Here is a 19,484-nt window from a genome sequence, read left to right on the forward strand (position 1 = left end):
TTCATTCCTATCCTATTGTGTCATCGTTTGTATATAACTATTGTCTTATTTATCCTTATTTATTAATTTTGTTACGTCTGCAACAATTTAACCTAACTTTTTTCCGCTCATTTGTTTTATTAGGTTTGCAATTATTTAACCTAACAAATTTCATCTAAAAAAATGCATCGCACCAATTTCATTGCTATCCTCTTGCCTTTTTTTTAAGGAAAGATTTTCTACACTTATTTGTTGATCCACGTTTGTTCTAGAAACTATGAGCATATCCTTATCCTTATTTATAAATTTTGTTAGGTATGCAGCAATTTAACCTAATATTAAAGTTAACCCGTAAGCCCTAATTTTAACCTAAACCCTATTGCATAATTTTACTGTTTTAACCCTAATGCTCACACCCAATCTCCTATTTTCATGAACAACCCTAATGCTCACACCTAATCTCCTATTTTTATGAACAAAGCAGATCGGCATCGCTTTATTTCCCCTATTTCTTCAAAACAAATCGCCCTATTTCTTCAACATAACAAATCACCCTATTGGAATAAAAGGGTTTTGAAAGATTATAGCAACATTTTTTTTGTTAATATCACACTTTTCATCCAAATTAGAACTGAACTCTCTTTGTTAAATATATACCACAAAATGCACCAGAATTTTGCAATCTATATAAATAGGTGGAAGAAACATTTCAACAAACAGTTAAAGGGTATCATTTACGGTAAAGGCCAAATATTCGATAAAAGGAAAATTATTTAAATAAAACATTTTACATGTTGAGGTTAAGAATGAGCTATTTTTAAGTACATAATATAACATTAACATATAATTTTTACAAAAGAATGAAGTAACATTTTGTCAAAAAAAAAAAAAAGATGAAGTAACGTACCAATAATATAACATTGACATATAATTTTAACAAAAGAATGAAGTAACACACGATTGATAAAAATTAATATTTTTAAGGTGAATAAGTGTGGTGTCTGAGGTTCGAATTCCAACATCTGCATATATTTGGGACCACATATTTCATTCTCTTTGATATGCATTGTGATTTGTATTTGTCTACTACATCTACAATGTATATGACTTGTGCGGCAGCACGGGTGGAAAGTCTAGTTTAACCTAATTTTTTTCACGCTCATTTGCTTTATTAGGTTTGCAATTATTTAATCTAACAAATTCCATCTAAAAAAATGTATCGCACCAATTTCATTGCTATCCTCTTGCCTTTTTTTTAAGGAAAGATTTTCTGCACTTATTTGATGATCCACGTTTGTTCTAGAAACTATGAGCATATCCTTATCCTTATTTATAAATTTTGTTAGGTCTGCAGCAATTTAACCTAATTTTTTCCCGCCCATTTGCTTTATTAGATTTGCAATTATTTAACCTAACAAATTCCATCTAAAAAAATGCATCGCATCAATTTCATTCATATCCTCTTGCCTTTTTTTTTTAAGGAAACATTTTCTACACTTATTTGATGCTGCACATTTGTTCTAGAAACTATGAGCATATCAATGATTATGTTTTATACTTTTTTTTTTGTACACTTTCTTATTTAGGGAAATATTTTGTACACTTATTTAATACTAAAAAAATGGATCACACCAATTTCATTCATATCCTCTTGCCTTTTTCTTTTTGACAATATTTTGTACACAATACCAGAAAAATTCATCGCACTAATTTCATGCCTCTTTTTTTTTTACAATATTTTGTACACTTTTTTTTTTTTGAACCAATTTCATGCCTTTATTTCATTCTATCATGTTGCCTTCTATTTTTTGACAATATTTGTTACACTTATTTAATACGTTTACAAACAGAATACCCTAATTTCCATGCAAACTCGGCTACCCTAATTTCCATGTAAACTTGGTTATATATACCAATCCCTAAATGTGTTTCTCTAAAAAAAAAAAACCCTAAACCGTGTAAAAATTTCACGCACAACACAAAAAATCATATATTTTGATATTTAGAGCTTTGCAAATGGAAAGACTTGACCTTGCAACTTATTTTTTTCACCGTTACCAATTATATATTGCATTTTATTATTCGTATGTCAATCCCTTTACAATAAACCCGAGTGGAGCACGGGTAAAAAATCTAGTTAATTTTATTAGGTCTGCAACAACTTAACCTAATAATTTCCCTCTAAAATGCTGCATTAGGTTAGCAGCAATTTAACCTAACAAAATTTGGATAAAAGTTGGAACAATTTTGGAACTCTCATTTTTCAAATAAAAAAATTGTTTATGTTGACACTCATTATTAGTGCACAAACGTTTTTAGTTATCTATTTCATTTTATTTTGGTTTAAATGTGTCATTGGTCCCTGCACTTTCATCAGATTTTGGTATTGGTCCCTGCACTTTTTTTTGTTTGGCATTGGTCCCTGCACTTTGTAAAAATATTGGTATTGGTCCCTCTGTTAATTTTCTGTTAAAAAAAACACAAAACTAACGGAGTGCCACATGGCCTTATCATCTCACGCCACGTGGCAGCAATACCAATAGTTTTACAAAGTGTAGGGACAAATACCAATAATTTTACAAAGTGCAGGGACCAATACCGATAGTTTTGTGTTTTTTTCAACAGAAAGTTAACAGAGGGACCAATACCAATATTTTTACAAAGTGTAGGGACCAATTCCAAACAAAATAAAGTGTAGGGACGAATGCTAAAATCTGATGAAAGTGCAGGGACTAAAGATATATTTAAGCCTTTTATTTTTATTCTGTTTTATCAGGGTCATCTCCATACCCAATTAATTTTGTAAGCAAACAAAAAAAAGCTAAATACATCTTTAACAAAAAAAAGCTAATAACCCTAATTTATGTTTCTCAATCTTAATCTCTTAACAACAACAACAACTCTCATCATTATCAATTCATCTATGATTTCTAAGTGTAATTCTCATGATAACAGCACCAACAACTATAGAATTGAAAACAACCATTCAATTCGGATTAAGAATACCCTAAGATAAAATTTTCCCCACCCTTACCTGGAATTCTCCAAAAACGCAACTTTTGTCTCACTTCTCCTTAGCTAGGGTTTGCCTCCTTTCCTTTCTCCTTTTTTCCGGTTTCTATGTTCAACCAAGGGTGTTTATTCTGACTCCATTTCTCTATTTATACTAAGGAACTAGGTAACTATTATTATTATTATTATTATTTATTTATTTATTTATTTATTTATTTTTTCTTCCCTCAATCTAACATAATTTACTCCCTCCTTCACCACTTATTTTATGATTTCTATTTCACACCTCTCACCTCTATTATTTTATTTAATTCATCTCATCATCATTTTAATCCCCATAACATATTAATAATTACCAAAACTATATTTTCTCGGCAATAATATAATATTCAAGCAAAATGCATTATCATCATAATAATAATTAAGACTCCACCTATTTAACATTATTAAATTAAGGGTTAATTAAATTTTTGGTCCCTATAAATATCAGCAGTTTGGTTTTTAGTCCTTATAAAAATAAATCTAACTTTTTAGTCACTACAAAATTTTTTGTTAGTGCTTTTGGTCCCTATAAAATTTTACATCAGCATTTTTAGTCCCTATAAAAATTCATCAACATTTTTGGTCCCTAAAATGCTTAAGGAAAATGTCGCAGGGACTAAAAAATGTGATTTTATTTTGTAGGGACTAAAAACAAAACTGTGAATATTTATAGAGACTAAAAACTTAATTAACCCTTAAATTAATTAAATAGAAATTCGGAGTGTTACACCTCATGACAGCCTATGAGCAAAAAAGATCGAATCACATCGGAATTAGAGGGATTTTGAGACCATGGTGGTATGAAACTGCATGATTGAATGAAGAATTATAAGAATTGTTTGGTACTACCTTTACCAACAAGATTCATCTTGTTTTGGTAGCCCATTCCATAAGAACTCCATTGTTAAACATGCTTGATTTGGAGTAATTTTGGGATGGGAGACCTTTATGAAAGTTTTTCGGAAAACATGCGAGTGAGAACAAAACACACCGAAAAGACTCGCGTTGATTTGCGGGATTAGTCGGCAATTCTCAAAGTTGTTTGGAATGTTATAGGTTCGACCAATTTTCATCAAATTCATGTAAAATATTTTCATTCATAAATGCTTAATTATTCTCATATTACTTTAATGTTTGGATTGGTTGTATTTTCAAAAAATACATGAGGGGTACCTTATTCGATAGTATATCGAGAAAAATTGAGGTATGTGTGCTCGAATGAATGATGTGTTTATAACTTCTTTTAACTTCTCCATCAATGGTTAATCACCTCCTCCACATCGAACCCGGTCGATTTGTTGTGATTGTTTCATTTCTTAGCTTGCACTTGTGTGTGCAGTTCCTTGACCAAGAGCTGGATGTTCTGCAACGTCTCATTATCCGCAGATCATACTATCTAATTCATGTTGGTAAAACAACGTCAAGGAAACAATTTTACTGTGACGTCACAGTGGGTACTATTGTTCTTACCTGAGAACTTTATTTCAAATCTAGTAGGCAAAGTGCTCGATATTAGGCCTCCAATGTTTAGCCTTTGAAGGGGGAGGGGAGATGTGAAGGTTGGAAAAACACAAGAAGGAATGTTGAATTTTGTTGCCGTTTTAAGAGTTTCTTTTTCTTTGGTGTTTATAAAATATCTAGTCAGAATCGGATGTTGTAGATTCTGACTCAGAGTCTGAATGCAGCGGAAAACATAACACAAAAATAAAGAGTTAGAGAGAGAAAGCAGACACAGTAATTTTATACTAGTTCCTCCCACAATATAGGAGTAGTTCAGCCCACTTGCACTTCCAAGGGATTTCACCACAATCACTCTGGATTACATACTGATCAAGGACTCTTCCAAGTGACTTCTCAATGCTCAAGCACAACTACAAGAAACTTCTATGTTTAAGCACAACTACTTAAGACTTCCTGCTCTATGACACTACCTAAAGACTTCTTGTTCAAGGACAACTCCAAGAGACTTCCCTTTTGTAACGCTCTAGTCGTTGTTTTATTTATTTTAATTTAATTAGAGTCTTATATGTGATTTTAATTAATATTGGTGGTGTTATGTGGTGTGATATATTTTATTATATGGTTGGTTTTAATATTAATTTAATTAAGTGTGAAATAATTATTATTTTGGAATGTGGGGAGTTAATTAGAATTTATTAGAATTTATGGGGAGTTAAGTGAAAATATAGGGAGTTAAGTAAAGGGGAGTTAAGAAAAGAGAAGTTAGAAAGCAGTTTACGTGAAAGCAGTGAAGTTGGGAGAAAAGGGAGAGAAGAGCAAGTAGAACCAAGAGTGATTTTGCTGTGCATTTCTTATGCAATTTCTAAGGTAAGGGTGAGGTTTGCTCAGTAGTATAGACATTAATTTCTGATTTTGAGTTTAACAGAGTTTTTGGTGAGAATTGGGGATTATGGGTTTTGTGATGAAATGATGATTTTCGGGTAGAGATTGTTGTTCTGAAGTTAGAAATAGGTTCTGAGTGTATACAGCAAGTTAATTCATATCTGTAAACTAATTTGGGGAGTGAATTGAAGAAAAATGAGATTTTGGGGAAAAACCTGTTTTCTGCCCGTACAGAAGTTCATCGCTCGCCTCGCGAGTAGCCTTGCTCGCCAAGGCGAGTGAGCAACTTCATAGCTCGCCTCGCGAGCAGACCAACTCGCTGTGGCGAGTAACCCAGATCAAAACTTGATTTTCAAATTGTTGTTATAAGATGTTTTTGGGATAGTTTAATGTGCCTAAATGATTTTAAAGAGGACTGGAGCAAGTTTTAGATTAAAAAGATGAATAGGGAGCTTAGAATTGAAGTTTGAGTGAGAAAAATGTCAAAACTCCCGAGAGCACCTTATTTTCTCTCGCCTCGAGTTCGCCTTGAACTCGCCATGGAGAGCAACCTGTTTTGTGAGTTCGCCATAGCGAGCAGGTGTGCTCGCGAGGCGAATAGCCCAGAATCTGAAGTGTTTATTCTGTTTTGAATATTGTTGAATGATGTTGATGTTTGAGCATAGTTATGTTTAATTGTGCGTTGTTCTAGATTGTTGAACCACTGTTTGATGATGTTGTTGATGGCTGTAATGTATGCTATATTTATTGAATCATACATGTTGTATAAATTGGAGTCATATGAAGAATGTATGCATGGTCAAGTTGTATGTAGATATACACAAGTAGGTCCATAGCATATGCATAAACAGTGGGAGGACTCATGTCCTGGAGCACTAGTTGTTCACAGCGGTGAGGGCTTCGGTCCTGATGAATGCTTTAACCATTCAAAAGCGGTGAGGGTTTCGGTCCTGTTTTGGTACCACATGCATAATTGCATTATTGAGGAGTCTTAGTGGGGTCGTCATGTCATGCATGAGTCTTTATTGTTGGTTGTAATTGCCATATTGATGATGATGATGATGTTGTTGATGAATATATACTTATACATATATTATGATGGATTGATTTTGAAGATGATGTTGTTGCCTTGTGAAATATATATATTTATACTTACAAGATGATGTACTGATGTTTAATAGGGTGTTAGATTCAATTGATGATTTTAATATCTATATTTTATTGTTGTGAATCTCACCTCTTCTGCTTGAAAATGTTGCCCTTCCTATGGGTAACTTGCAGGTGATCCTCAGTAGTCGGTGGTGGCTCAAGTGTCGTGTCTAGGGCTCTGATACGTGGGATGAGAATTATTATTATTATTGTTTTTCTTTCCTATGTATCAATTTTTGGAACTTGATGATGTGGCCCTATGATTGTTTAGATTTCTTTGATGAGGCTTTTATGCCAGGATAATTTGATGGAGAAATTAACCGTTGTTGTTGTTGTTTGAATGCAAATATTCCGCTGCATAATTATTGAAGTTTATGAAAGATGTTAAATTAAATAGTTTTATTTTCTATTTAAGGAATTTTGAAATGTAGTGTAGCATGTCCGTTTGGTGCTTAACTCTGATGATTATGTTATATTTAATTATATTTGGGTAGCGGGGTGTTACACCTTTGCTTAAGCACAACTGCTTAAGACTTTCTCTTGCTCAACCGCAACTGACTGCGACTCCTAGGTACTCAAGGTTTCACCAAGAGACTTATCTGCTCAAGCACACAGACGAGAGACTTTATAAATGTTTACACAACTGTAAACAATTTAATTTGTTCTTACACTGGATTTAACAATGGTAATGTAAATTGAATAATGAACAGACTCCTTAGGATTTCTAAGATATAAACCTGAAAGATAAAATCCTAAGTGTTTTGCGCTATTTGATTTGACAGAGTAATGAAACAGAAAAATAGCAAAGTCTTGTTGTCACTTCTTCAGGTCTTCAGCTCCTTATATAGGCAGTGAAATAAGAGACGTTGGAGAAGAGTGTCAGCACAAATAGAATCGTTGAGAAGCTTCAATCAAGAACGTTGGCCCTTTGCCTGATATAGATAATTCCGTTGAAAAGTCCTTCGAATTTCCTTTGTTGAAAGAATAATTATTTTTTGCATTCTCATTGTTCTTGAGGTGCTTTGTCTGTTTGCAGACGTAGATAGAAGAAGACAAAAGAACTTCTCTATTAGATACTATAATAAAGACAATTCATTACATGAATTTTGGGTTCCTTATATCCAAGTATATCAGTCAGCTTCTAAACCTATGTCATACACAAAATTTGTTGAGATAACTCTTCAACTTCTGTGATGCATCCTTTTTATAAAACACAAGTGGATATATTCCCTCAATGCAAATAACTTTTAATCATCATTGTACGACACGAGTCGTATTTAAGCAACATATATGAATTAGTCAAAAAAAAATATAAGGAACATATAAGAAATTTGATCACCGAAGTCACGTATTTTTATATTTTTATCAATTCACCAAGTCATGTATAGATGCACAGTTTTGACTTGTTCATTGTGTGTGGTTCTAGATCAATTTAGTTTTTTTTTTTGTTTTAAAAAAAAATCAAGATTCAATGAATATGTCTGATTTAATTTGATGATGATAGTGCACACGTGATTGGTCAATGCATTTTCATAAAATTATAATTTTAAACATTACTTAATTAGTTCCCTGAAAAAAACATTACTTAATGAGCTTAAAGGTTACACATGTGGAAAATACAACCGTAAGATCCTTAGTAACAACCCATAAGAGGGAAAATCGACACTTAGCTATAAATATTGTAGTGTGCGGGTGGATAGGTGAAAAGCAAGTATGTGTGAATTTGACTAGGGTTTCCCACTTATTGGATTGAAGATCAGAACTTAAATTTTGGGATATGTATCCTTCAGAGCGGCTTCAAATAAAGTGGTCAAATATGAGAAAATGTGTTATAACAATAAACATGATGTTATACCATTTGCATTTTACTGTAACAAAAAAATATATCATTTGCATTTGACACTTTTGACTTTCACGCAGTAGAGATGGTGAATCTTCTACAAAGAATCATGCATAATAATGTTGTGTCTCCTAAGATCTATGATTATCGTTTTCATGAAGGATTAGTTTTTCGTCCAGAAAAGGGTAGCGGCAAATCTTATTGTCTACTTGTTTTCTATTTATGTATAACTTTCCATATATATTATATAGATTAAAAAAAATTAACCTATGAAAATATATTATTTTGTCTTGTAAGCCTACTTTATAAATCGTCATTTGAAAATATCTACTAAATACTTTTTTTTTTTTTTTTTGTCAAACAGTTTGTCGGCTAAAGAAATTTAGCTATAAGATGAATAAGTGGGTGCCAGATGATCGAACCATGACCCATACACATATCATACATTGTCCCTTATCAAATAAACTAAATTTATGGAGATATGTACTCTATTTTACTGGACAATATAAAATTAGATTAAACCAGTGACACATGTTTTTTACTGTTTCTTTTTTTAGATAGAAGATATGGCAAAACCATAATAAACTCGCACACAACAAAGTGGAGGTACCGGGGTTCGAACCCCGGTTATGACGTCCGGTCTAACAAATATCGGCATTTTTGCCAGTTGAGTTAGGACTTATGAGACCATGTTTTTTATTGTTTAATACTAAATAAAAAGCTTTTGTCAAAAAAAAAAAAAAACTAAATAAAAGCTTAATCGCTCTTTTATAATCATCTCTTTTTGAAATCGAACGTTTTGATACCTCTATCTTTAAAATTGTTGCAATTTTAATTTGATCACAAGTCATGTTTTTCTCCTAAAAATTATTATTTTTGCGGAAAGAGATCATTTATTGACCCAACTTTGAATCTAAAAAAAGAATATCATTTTTTAGATCAATTTTTTTTGTTGCCAAAAGTCACAATCTTTAGGGCATAAAGCATGTGTTAACATAAAAATATTGCAACAAATATAAAAATAAAAGGATCAAAAGTTTGATTTATAAAAGAGGAATTATTTTCTTAACAAAATAGGGATCGTCTCCGTGAACTTAGCTCAGTTGTTAGGGACATGATATAATATATACGTAGGTCGGAGTTCACTTATTCACCTTAAAAATATGAATTTCTAGCAATCAAACTACTTAACCGGAAAAAAAAAAAGACCAAAAGACAATTTAGATTAAATAAAATAGCAAATGACGATTGAGTTTATCAGCAAAGGCTAAACTATCACAACATCGTGAATAGGTATCCAATCACGTTTAAAAAATATACTCATATTTAGTATCTGACGCGTCTAAAATGAAACTAACCATGGTCAAAGAAACCTATTAGTATATAAAAAATTAAATCAAATATTTCAGAAACCTAATTTAAACAAATGGAGTTAATTATATAAACCAAACAATGGCAATACCATTTTTTTTTCTTTGCAATGTTCACTTTTCATATTTTTTTTTAACTTGGTTTCGCGTCCGTACGCGGGTTTGTTGGGTTGCACTTGTGATAAGTGAATTTTTGTTATGATAGATTAGGGCTGATCCACTTGTTTGTTTTTTCACGATGCATTCTCGTTTAGGTTATACTGGGTCAGCTCTAATGTCACTCAATCTCTATATCCTTTTGTTTTTCTTTATTATATGTCTCTTTTGGCTTAAGAAAAAAAAGCAATACCATCTTTTCCGGTAGAGATGGAAAAATAATAATATCAAGAGTGATTGATTAACGCAATCTCCATCATATCAAACCCTTTTACCTTTTCCACACCAATTTAAATACCTAATAAAAAATTTATTTTTGAGGAAACTAATAAGAAATTTGATCACCGAGATCATGTGTATCACACTAGTTTCCCTTTTCCTAATAAAAATTGTATGTCTCACAATTTTGACTTCTTCATTGTGTGTGGTTTTAGATCAATTCAATAAAATAATGATTCAATGAAAATCTATATTTACACGTGACTTGTCATTGCATTTCCACACAATTTTATACTATAGTTTAAAGTTAAATAAAATGTTAACGATGTGTCGGTTCAAATGTTAAAACATCAAAATAGGTAGTTCAAATTTCATATGATATAGTTTTTTTAAAAAGTTAAAATAGAATTATATTAATCGAACAATATCACTTTTTCGTATAAGGCGTGTCAGAGAGAAGTAAAGAAAAGAAATAAGAGTTACATCAAATACGAAAAGAAATCATAAAAAGAAAGTTAAGGAAATGATATTATAAAACTCGAAGGATTATGCCACCACAAATGATAGTTCAAAGCAAAGTTGACATGTTTCACATTTAACAACCAAAAAGATTGAATTTTAATTTTGTCAAGAAGGTGATGATGGATGTCAATTTCAATGATAAGTTTGGTTTCTTAAAAAAAAGTGATGAAGAACATCCTCCTTTAACTGGAAAATACGAGCATTTCTTTCTCTCCAGATAAACCAAACAGTCAAGAATCATATCTAATAAAAATTGGCGCATAACTTTTTAGAAAAGCTTCCCAAGACAACAAAATGAATTAAAGGATCCAAAATATGAAACTAATTGACCATGATGAAGACTAACCAGTTATAAACAACATTCCAAATTTGTCAATAAAAATCATATTGAAGAAAAAGATGATATGTGTCCTTTGGATTACTATACCATCCCACACAAAGCAATGCATTAGCCGAGATCACGTCCCTCCTAATTATATTGTCATTTGTTGGAATATGATTACGGAGAAGTCATCACATACATGAAGAGATACTCTCAGAGGAAGCTCTTTATGCCAACTTAAATGAGTATTTTCATCTATAACGTGTTGATCCGGTGGGATTAAAAAATTGTAAGTACTACTAACATTATACTTTTTTGAAGCATGCAAATTTCAAAGTCATTGTCATTCACATCCTCCTGCAAAACAATATAATTCAACAAAACACAACACTATCTCAACTGATCCTCATTCTAAGCCCATAACCTCCTCTGCCATTTTAAGGTCTCGTCACCCTCACCCCAACCTAATTGTTTCATCTCAACAACTGTTGCCACTTTATTATTAGAAAGATAGAAAAAGGCGGCTGAACCCAGCCTTTAAAACCTCTTTGTCTAACCAAGAATCCCACCAAAATAATATTGATGCTCCATCTCCTAACTCACACCGTAAGTTATCATCAATCCACATTCTTACACCCACTCCGACACCATTTCTAATATTAATTAAATCATTCCACCACATCGAACCTCCTCCATTCTCACCATTTACCACTCAAATCTATATTGAACTCCCTTAACCGCCGAAACGCCAACCAACACATTCTCCTTTATAGAACAAATATAGTCCCAATTCATTCAAGAGATTTTCCTAACATCCTAACTTCCTCATGAAAAAAGCAATTAAAAATATATTCAATAGAGGTGCTTGCGGAGCCTTGAAGAAGGAAATAAAAAATAGATTCGTAAGATACAATTGTAAAATAATCATCAATTACACTGTTATTAATACTATATCCGTTTGTAATTATAAGACCTTTTTGAAAAAAAAATTATCCATTTTTATAAGGCTTCTTCTAACTATATTAATTATTTTTCTTACCAACATACCCATATTTCTGTTACATTTTTTTCTTTTATTTTCTTTTATCAATAATAGATCCTATGTTGAAAACATAGATTAACTATCTCTATCAAAGAATAAAATTGTAAATACAATAATAATTATAAACAAATTTAATTATACTATCAACTTTTTAATTCCCGAGATTTGGCTAAAAGGATCCTACATAGGGAATAAGGTTGTGATAAGTTTTTCTTCCTCAATTTTTTTTTTTTTTTTTTTTTTATAAAATACTCCATCTGTTTCAAAATACACGTCTAAGTCAACCATTTCACATATGCCAATGCACAATTTTAACCGTTAATATCTTTAATTATCTAAATTAAAAAAATTTAATATTTTGAAAATATTTGTGGAGACAAATCAAACAACATCTTACATGCTAATATTTGTATTTATAAATTAGTTAAAAAGTATAGTCAAAGTAAGTCAAATGAATAGTGCACATTGCAAAAATTAGACATGTATTTTGAAATGGAGGGAGTATTAAATAAAATATTTTCGATTCTCGTAACTATAATTCAAATAGCAATTGCATGGACATTTGATATGTTGGGGATTTGAATTTGTGGTTCCCCATTCATAAATGCTTAGTATGTGTAATTTTTGTCATGAGACTCTTTAAAACAGACACTCTTCGGTCATTATTATAATTAAAAATCAATTTTTTAAATTTATTCATTAAATGACATATGTGGTCTATTATAAAGACCACATACATAATTAATTAAATGAATATAAAATATAAATTTTTGTTTATTATATAATGATCGGATGGTGTATTTGAGAAAAAATACAAGTGGAGAAACCTAGTTTACAAAAAAGAGCAATGCCCTTGTATCCCCGCACGCATGAGGATATTAGAATTTGGAAAGCTACTACTGATGGAAATTATTCCGTTAAATCAGCATACCGTATTTGCATTGACCTCTTCCACTCATCAACAACTCGTAGTGATAACAATTCTTAGATGACTCTATGGAACTTGCATGTCCCTCACCGTGTCTGATCTTTCCTTTGGCGCCTAGCTCACCAAAGCCTTCCAACTCGTACAAATCTAGTCACCTGTGGTATTCATTGCGACGATTCATGTGTGACTTGTGAAGCTTTCGCAAAAACTCATATGCATACATTTTTTGTATGCTCTAAGGCTGCAACGTGCTGGAATCTTGTCAGACTCGGCAATCTGATCCGCGAGCTATTAGGAATGGTAAACAATTTTAATGTCATGCTGTTTCTTCCGCAGGTTATCATCCACTCAACAACAATCAGTCGTTATGCTCCTTTGGAGCCTTTGGAAGAGTCGTAACTCTAAACTTTGGGATGCCTTGGACACATCGTCAGCCTTCACAGTTTCTCGTGCTAAAGATACCCTTCAAGAGTGGAGTTGCATGTAGAGAGAGAAAAACAAGTGCAGAATCTGCCATGTCTATCTTCCTTGACTAAGCTACCGGTAGAAATGACAAAATGCAATGTTGATGTTGCAACTTTTCATAATAATTCCATCACTAGCTATGGTATATGCTTTCGTAACCATTTGGGGGAGCTGCTGATCGGTAAATCAGATTTCTTACTTTCCTCCACCACCATTTTAGAAGTAGAGACCATTGCATTGCTAGAATCTCTAAAAATGGTTACAACAAATTGAATGCATGAGGTTCTGTTTGAAACAGATAGTAAGACTCTGGTAGATGTCATCAAATCAAATGCAACACCTCAAAACAAGTTTGGTGATCTTATTATCCATTGCAGAAGTTTCTTGAATAGTAATCTCGACTTTGTAGTGTCGTATATTCGGAGGCAAATTAATAAGGTTGCTCATAACATTGCAAGAGCATCCTTATCACACCCTAACCCCTATGCTTTCTACCATGTAACAACTACTTTGTACTCTATGATTTTGGATGAAATGAATTAATCTTACTTTTGCTAAAAAAATAAAATAAATAGCAATGCCATCTTTTCTTATTCTTTTTAATCAGGTATCCTCTACCACAACTATAATGATTAATCATTCGAGTCAGATAAAGTCTCAATACATGGTAAAAACCTTTTTCAAAAGATTTAACACTGCTGAATATTTGATGGAAAATGTTAACGAGTGCCTTCGGATCACTCTTTAAGCACTTTAAATGGTAAGTTTTTAATAAAAAATTGTTTATTGAATGCATTGAAAATTGTAATAGTTGACTTTTTAAAAAAATAATTACTAAATTTTAAATGCTTAAAAAGTGTACCTGAGACACTCGTTAACAAGACTCATATTTGAATCAAACTCAAATCATTCATTAAATTGAGAGAGAGTATTATCGTTTCATTCAAATGTGTTTTAGTTGGATTTAGATGATCTTCTTCCCCTCATTTTTATTTTCTTTCCCCCTCATTTCATAAGTTGTATCTATGTTTCTCTAGTGAAAGAAGGGAGAAAGAGAAAATGAGAAAAAGAAGAGGATCCAAATTTATAGAAACAAATTGTGGAATAAAGAAGAACGAGAGAATGAGTGGAAGAAAGAAAAATCCAATTTGTTTTGAGTTATTCCATCTTTTTTCAATTAGAAATATAAATAAATAAATAAATAAATAAAATACAAAAGTGATTGATTAACGCAATCTACATCTTATCAAGAAATTTTACCCTCATTTTCTAACCAATTTACAATGATTTAAATAAGTTTCACAAGAACATTGAAACAGAACCAAACAAACCAAACACATACTTTACGTGTTATTACACGCGCCAGGTAGATAGCGTGAACACTTGGATTACCGAAAATTGAAGTTCGTTATTAAATACACAACAGAGGAAGAGTCAGTTTCGGCTTTGATGCGGTACAATATTGACCGTTCGATGTAACTGAATCTGGTCGAAATCTAGAATCTGAAATAAATCAACGGCTAGATCTTAATGCGTACAAACTCTGATACGAAACATTCCACACTCATATTTAAATAATCCAAAAATATTAATTAATAATACAATAACGACAATGACGACCATAATAACAACACAAATAATCCTTAAAGAAATGAAAATAAATTACCTCTCTAAAAAAATACAAAATAAGTTTATTTTTTATTTAAAGAATTTTGTTTGAACAAGACAAAATGAAACTTAGATTAACCAAAAGCGATTCATCTCGCACAAGATGTGCAAAAGAAAATCACCCAAATAAATACAATGTCAAGTCACTGGTGCCTCAAGAGGATCACCATAATCGAATAGAAAAAAAAAACATGAAGGTTACGTTATAACACACATACAAGACAAAATGGTGCAGCCACCAGTCATGATAGTTGAAAACAAAAGTGCGCAAGTTGACCTTTTAGCCACTAGAAAGATAACTATTTTACAAATTTTTTGTTTGAAGAGATAAAAACATATGAATTGTGTCCCCCATGAGCTTAGCTCATTTGGTAAGGGATAATGCATAATATGTGTAGGGGTCGGAGTTCGAACTCCGGACACCCCACTTATTCATCTTTAAGGTGAATTTCTCTAGCCACTAGGCTACTTGACAAAAAAAAAAACATATGAATAGTTATATTTATTAATTGACGTAATAACATATCATTGATCATTAAATGTACATGTAAAATAATTTTATCTTATCAATATGTAATAATTAAACTTTTATTTTCTTTAAAAAAAATAAACTTTAATTTAAAAATATAAGATAATTAGAAAATATACAATAAAGCTTATAATATTATGATAATTGCAAAATATATTTTACTCAAAGAAAGAGAGAAATGAATACGTTATTGTTTGTCTTTTTGTTTAAGGGATTATTGTTTGTCTTTTCGTTAATCATAAGAGAGTATGAGTTATTCTAACAAAAACAATGAAAAATAAATAGAGTATGAGTTACAATATCTGTTACTTATATGGTTAAATATATTTTTGAAAGCAAAACACAAAATTCTCATTATGTTTTTGTTTCATCCAACCATTTTTACATGAAAAATGTAAAAAACCAATTAAATAAACATTAATTACATTATTACATAAGATAAACATCAATCCAAGTCAAACCATTTCAAATATAGAAATAAAAATAAATAAATAATCCAATCCTAGAATAATAAATAAATAATAAATGAAAAAGAAAAAAATATCATAACTTTCCTCCGTTATATTCACCAGAATCAATTCAACCCCATAAAAGAACCCACTCACATTCTCTCTCTATAATGTCTCTCATGCGTTTCTCCGAAAACATAACCTTTTAACTCTTTCTTTCTTTCTTTCTTGTTCCTTATTTTCTTCGCTGTTTCAATGTCATCGCCGGGTTTCAATGCCGGCGGTGGTGCTGGCTCGTCGGAGTTTTTCTCCGGCAGATCACAAAATACCATCAACAATCTTATCACCACCACCAACCACCATCTTCTTCCTTCTCTTTACCGTACCCAACAACAACCACTTCCTCCAATTTTTCTAGATCCTTCTTCACAGATCCAACAAAATCGCTTCATCGGAAAACGTACTTTAGCTGAATTTCAAACCCAACAACAAAATCACAGTTTCAACAACCTTAACCTTGTCAACAACACCAACAACAACGTTAATTTCAACAACAGTCATGTTCTGTCCAATCTTTTACTTCGTTCTGTTAAACCAAGAACAACAACAACAACATCATCAACAAATTTTCAGTTTCATGCTAATAATAATAATACCCATAATACCCCTTTATCGTTCTCACTACCTGAATTACAACAATACCCTTACCACCAAACACAACGTTTAGGTGTTCCTCTTCTTCATCAATCTACAATCAACCCAAATTTTCATCATTACAGAAACTCCAACTCTAAGCTAGGTCAAATAACAAACTCTATTCAAACGGTTCAAACTATACCCGTGTCCGGCAAAGTAGAAGAAAACAACAACAACAACAACGATCACACTCTTTTACAGGAGTTGGAGAAGCAGCTTCTTGAAGATAACGACGAAGAAGGTGAAACGGAAACAGCTTCTGTTATTACAACAAGTGAATGGTCAGAGACTTATCAGAATCTAATTGGGCCTGGGCTTGGGCCTGGGCCTGGTCAGGCTCAAGCACAGGCACAGAAACTGGTGTCTTCATCACCAACTTCATCAACTACGTCATCAACATCTTCATCAGCGGCTTCACCTGCTTCAGTTTGTTCAAAACAAACATTGATTGAAGCTGCGAATGCGATTTCTGAAGGTAAGAATGATGTTGCTTTAGAGATCTTAAACCGTTTGGTTCAGAATTTGAATCTGAATTCGATGAATTCGGATCAAAGGTTAGCGAATTTCATGGTGAGAGCGTTGAAATCGAGGATGAATCCGGTTGAAAATCCACCTGTTGTTGCGGAATTGTTTGGGAGAGAACATGCTGAGTCGACTCAGTTGTTGCTGGAAAACTCGGTTTGTTTCAAGGTTGGTTTCATGGCAGCAAATCTCGCAATTCTTGAAGCTGCATTTGAAGAAAACGGTAACAGTTTCTGTGTAGTTGATTTTGAAATTGGACAGGGAAAACAGTATGTGAATCTTCTTCACGCGCTCAAAGCGCGTGAAACGGCGCGTGATGGGTTTAAGTTGAAGGTTATTGCGGTGGCTGAGAACGGCGGTGATGATAGAGTGATAGCGGTGGGTGAGATGTTGAGACTTCAAGCGGAGAAGCTAAGAATTGGTTTCGAGTTTCGTGTTGTTTCGGTGTCTCAGAGACAAGTCTACGAGTTAACTCGCGAGTTATTGGGATGTGATGTTGAAGAGACAGTAATTGTGAATTTCGCGTATAAGCTGAATAGAATTCCTGATGAAAGTGTGTCAACGGAGAATCCACGTGACACGCTTTTGCGGCGCGTGAAAACTCTCGCGCCGCGTGTTGTTGTTATTGTGGAGCAAGAAATGAATTGTAATACCGCGCCGTTTTTGGCGCGTGTTGCTGAGTCTTGGGGTTATTATTCCGCTTTATGTGACTCGGTCGAGGAAAATTCCGACCGAGTCAAGATTGAAGAAGGAGTGAGTCGAAAATTGTGTAATTTAGTGGCTTGTGAAGGTAGGGATCGTGTTGAAAGGTGTGAGGTTTTTGGCAAATGGCGCGCAAGGATGAGTATGGCGGGGTTTAAGATGAAACCAATGAGTCAAAATGTTGCCGAGTTGATTAAATCGCGACTCAATATTGGTAACAACGAGTCGCGAGTTAACTCGGGACTCAGTGTGAAAGAAGAGAATGGTGGGATTTGCTTTGGTTGGATGGGAAGAACACTCACGGTTGCTTCTGCTTGGCGTTAACTTTGGTCACTTTTTTTTTTTTTTTCTTCTTTTGTTTTATTTTTTTAATTTGGTTCCATGAATATTATTAATGTTATTGTTACATTGTTACTATATTGTAACGTTATCTAGACATAATGGAAAAGCATAGAGAATAGAATTTGATAAATAATATATCATGGAAAAAAGGTTTGATGTAGAAAATCCCAAGGAGAACCCATCCTTCCTACCTTCCATCCATCTTGGTTCTACCAAACGAAAATTAATAATAAATAAAGCATATTAGATTCCAATTAAAGTTGCTAAGTTATATTTTGTTTTTTTAATGTGCTAGTTGTTATATTCTTCAACTATAAAAAATGTACTAGTTAGTTGCTATTAGGATGCATCTGCTAAGTTACATTTCTGTGTTCTGAATGTACTTACTATATACCTCAACAAACAAAAAATGTACTAGATTCTATTAGGATGCAGCTTATATGTTGTAAGGTTGTGAATTCAATTTTTATCATTCATGCAATAGTTTTTTTTTGCTATGTTTGTTTATGTTGTGATGAGTTAGGTTATGGCGCGATCAATGGAGGAAAGTTTATAGGGGTGTGAAAAAAAAAAAAACTCTATGACTATTATAAGCAAAAAAAACTATTTTTTAGGTTTCTTGAATGAGTTATGTATGTGGTCATTAATATATGCCACGTACATCATTTATTCAATGAACTTAAAAAGTAGTTTTTTTTGCTGATAATAGTGACTGGAGGGAGTAATACTAAAGTATACCAAACATACATCTTGTTACGATTAAAATTGTATTTCGGCCTCTTGCGATTGAATTTTATGTGAGTAATTAATCGCACTTTTAAAAGGATTGAGATTCTCTCCCGTAAATACTACACAGGAGGAGACGTCTGATGTCAATCATGACCATTCAATTGGTCTTTTATGTTTTTTAATGAACCTAGATCAGTCAAATCAATGACTGAGATTTCACGGGATCCTCTAATAACTGGGGAGGATTCAAGTCAGATGATGATCTACTTATTCAATTTGACCTGATCTATTACCATTTTATTTGATCTATAACATTTAGTTTTATTGATAGATTTTTTTTATTTTTTGAGAGTTTTATTGATAGATAATATGTAATACTTCTTTAAACATTTTTGAGCATTTAGGAATGTCCTAATTACTTTAGGAGAGGTCTTATTTTCAACTCAAGTAAATTTGCA

General features: G+C 32.4%; 1 protein-coding gene across 1 annotated transcript; it reads left to right on the top strand.

The window, feature by feature from the left end:
- The first annotated feature begins 16,157 nt into the window (after positions 1-16,157).
- LOC25496406 (scarecrow-like protein 8) lies at positions 16,158-18,556 on the top strand. Its single transcript, XM_013596727.3, has one exon. The coding sequence runs from the start codon at positions 16,291-16,293 to the stop codon at positions 18,277-18,279; it is 1,989 nt and encodes a 662-aa protein (XP_013452181.1). The 5' UTR covers positions 16,158-16,290; the 3' UTR covers positions 18,280-18,556.
- The last annotated feature ends 928 nt before the right edge of the window (positions 18,557-19,484 follow it).

This window comes from Medicago truncatula, chromosome 6, assembly GCF_003473485.1.
Source record: "Medicago truncatula cultivar Jemalong A17 chromosome 6, MtrunA17r5.0-ANR, whole genome shotgun sequence".
Lineage (NCBI taxonomy): Eukaryota > Viridiplantae > Streptophyta > Magnoliopsida > Fabales > Fabaceae > Medicago > Medicago truncatula.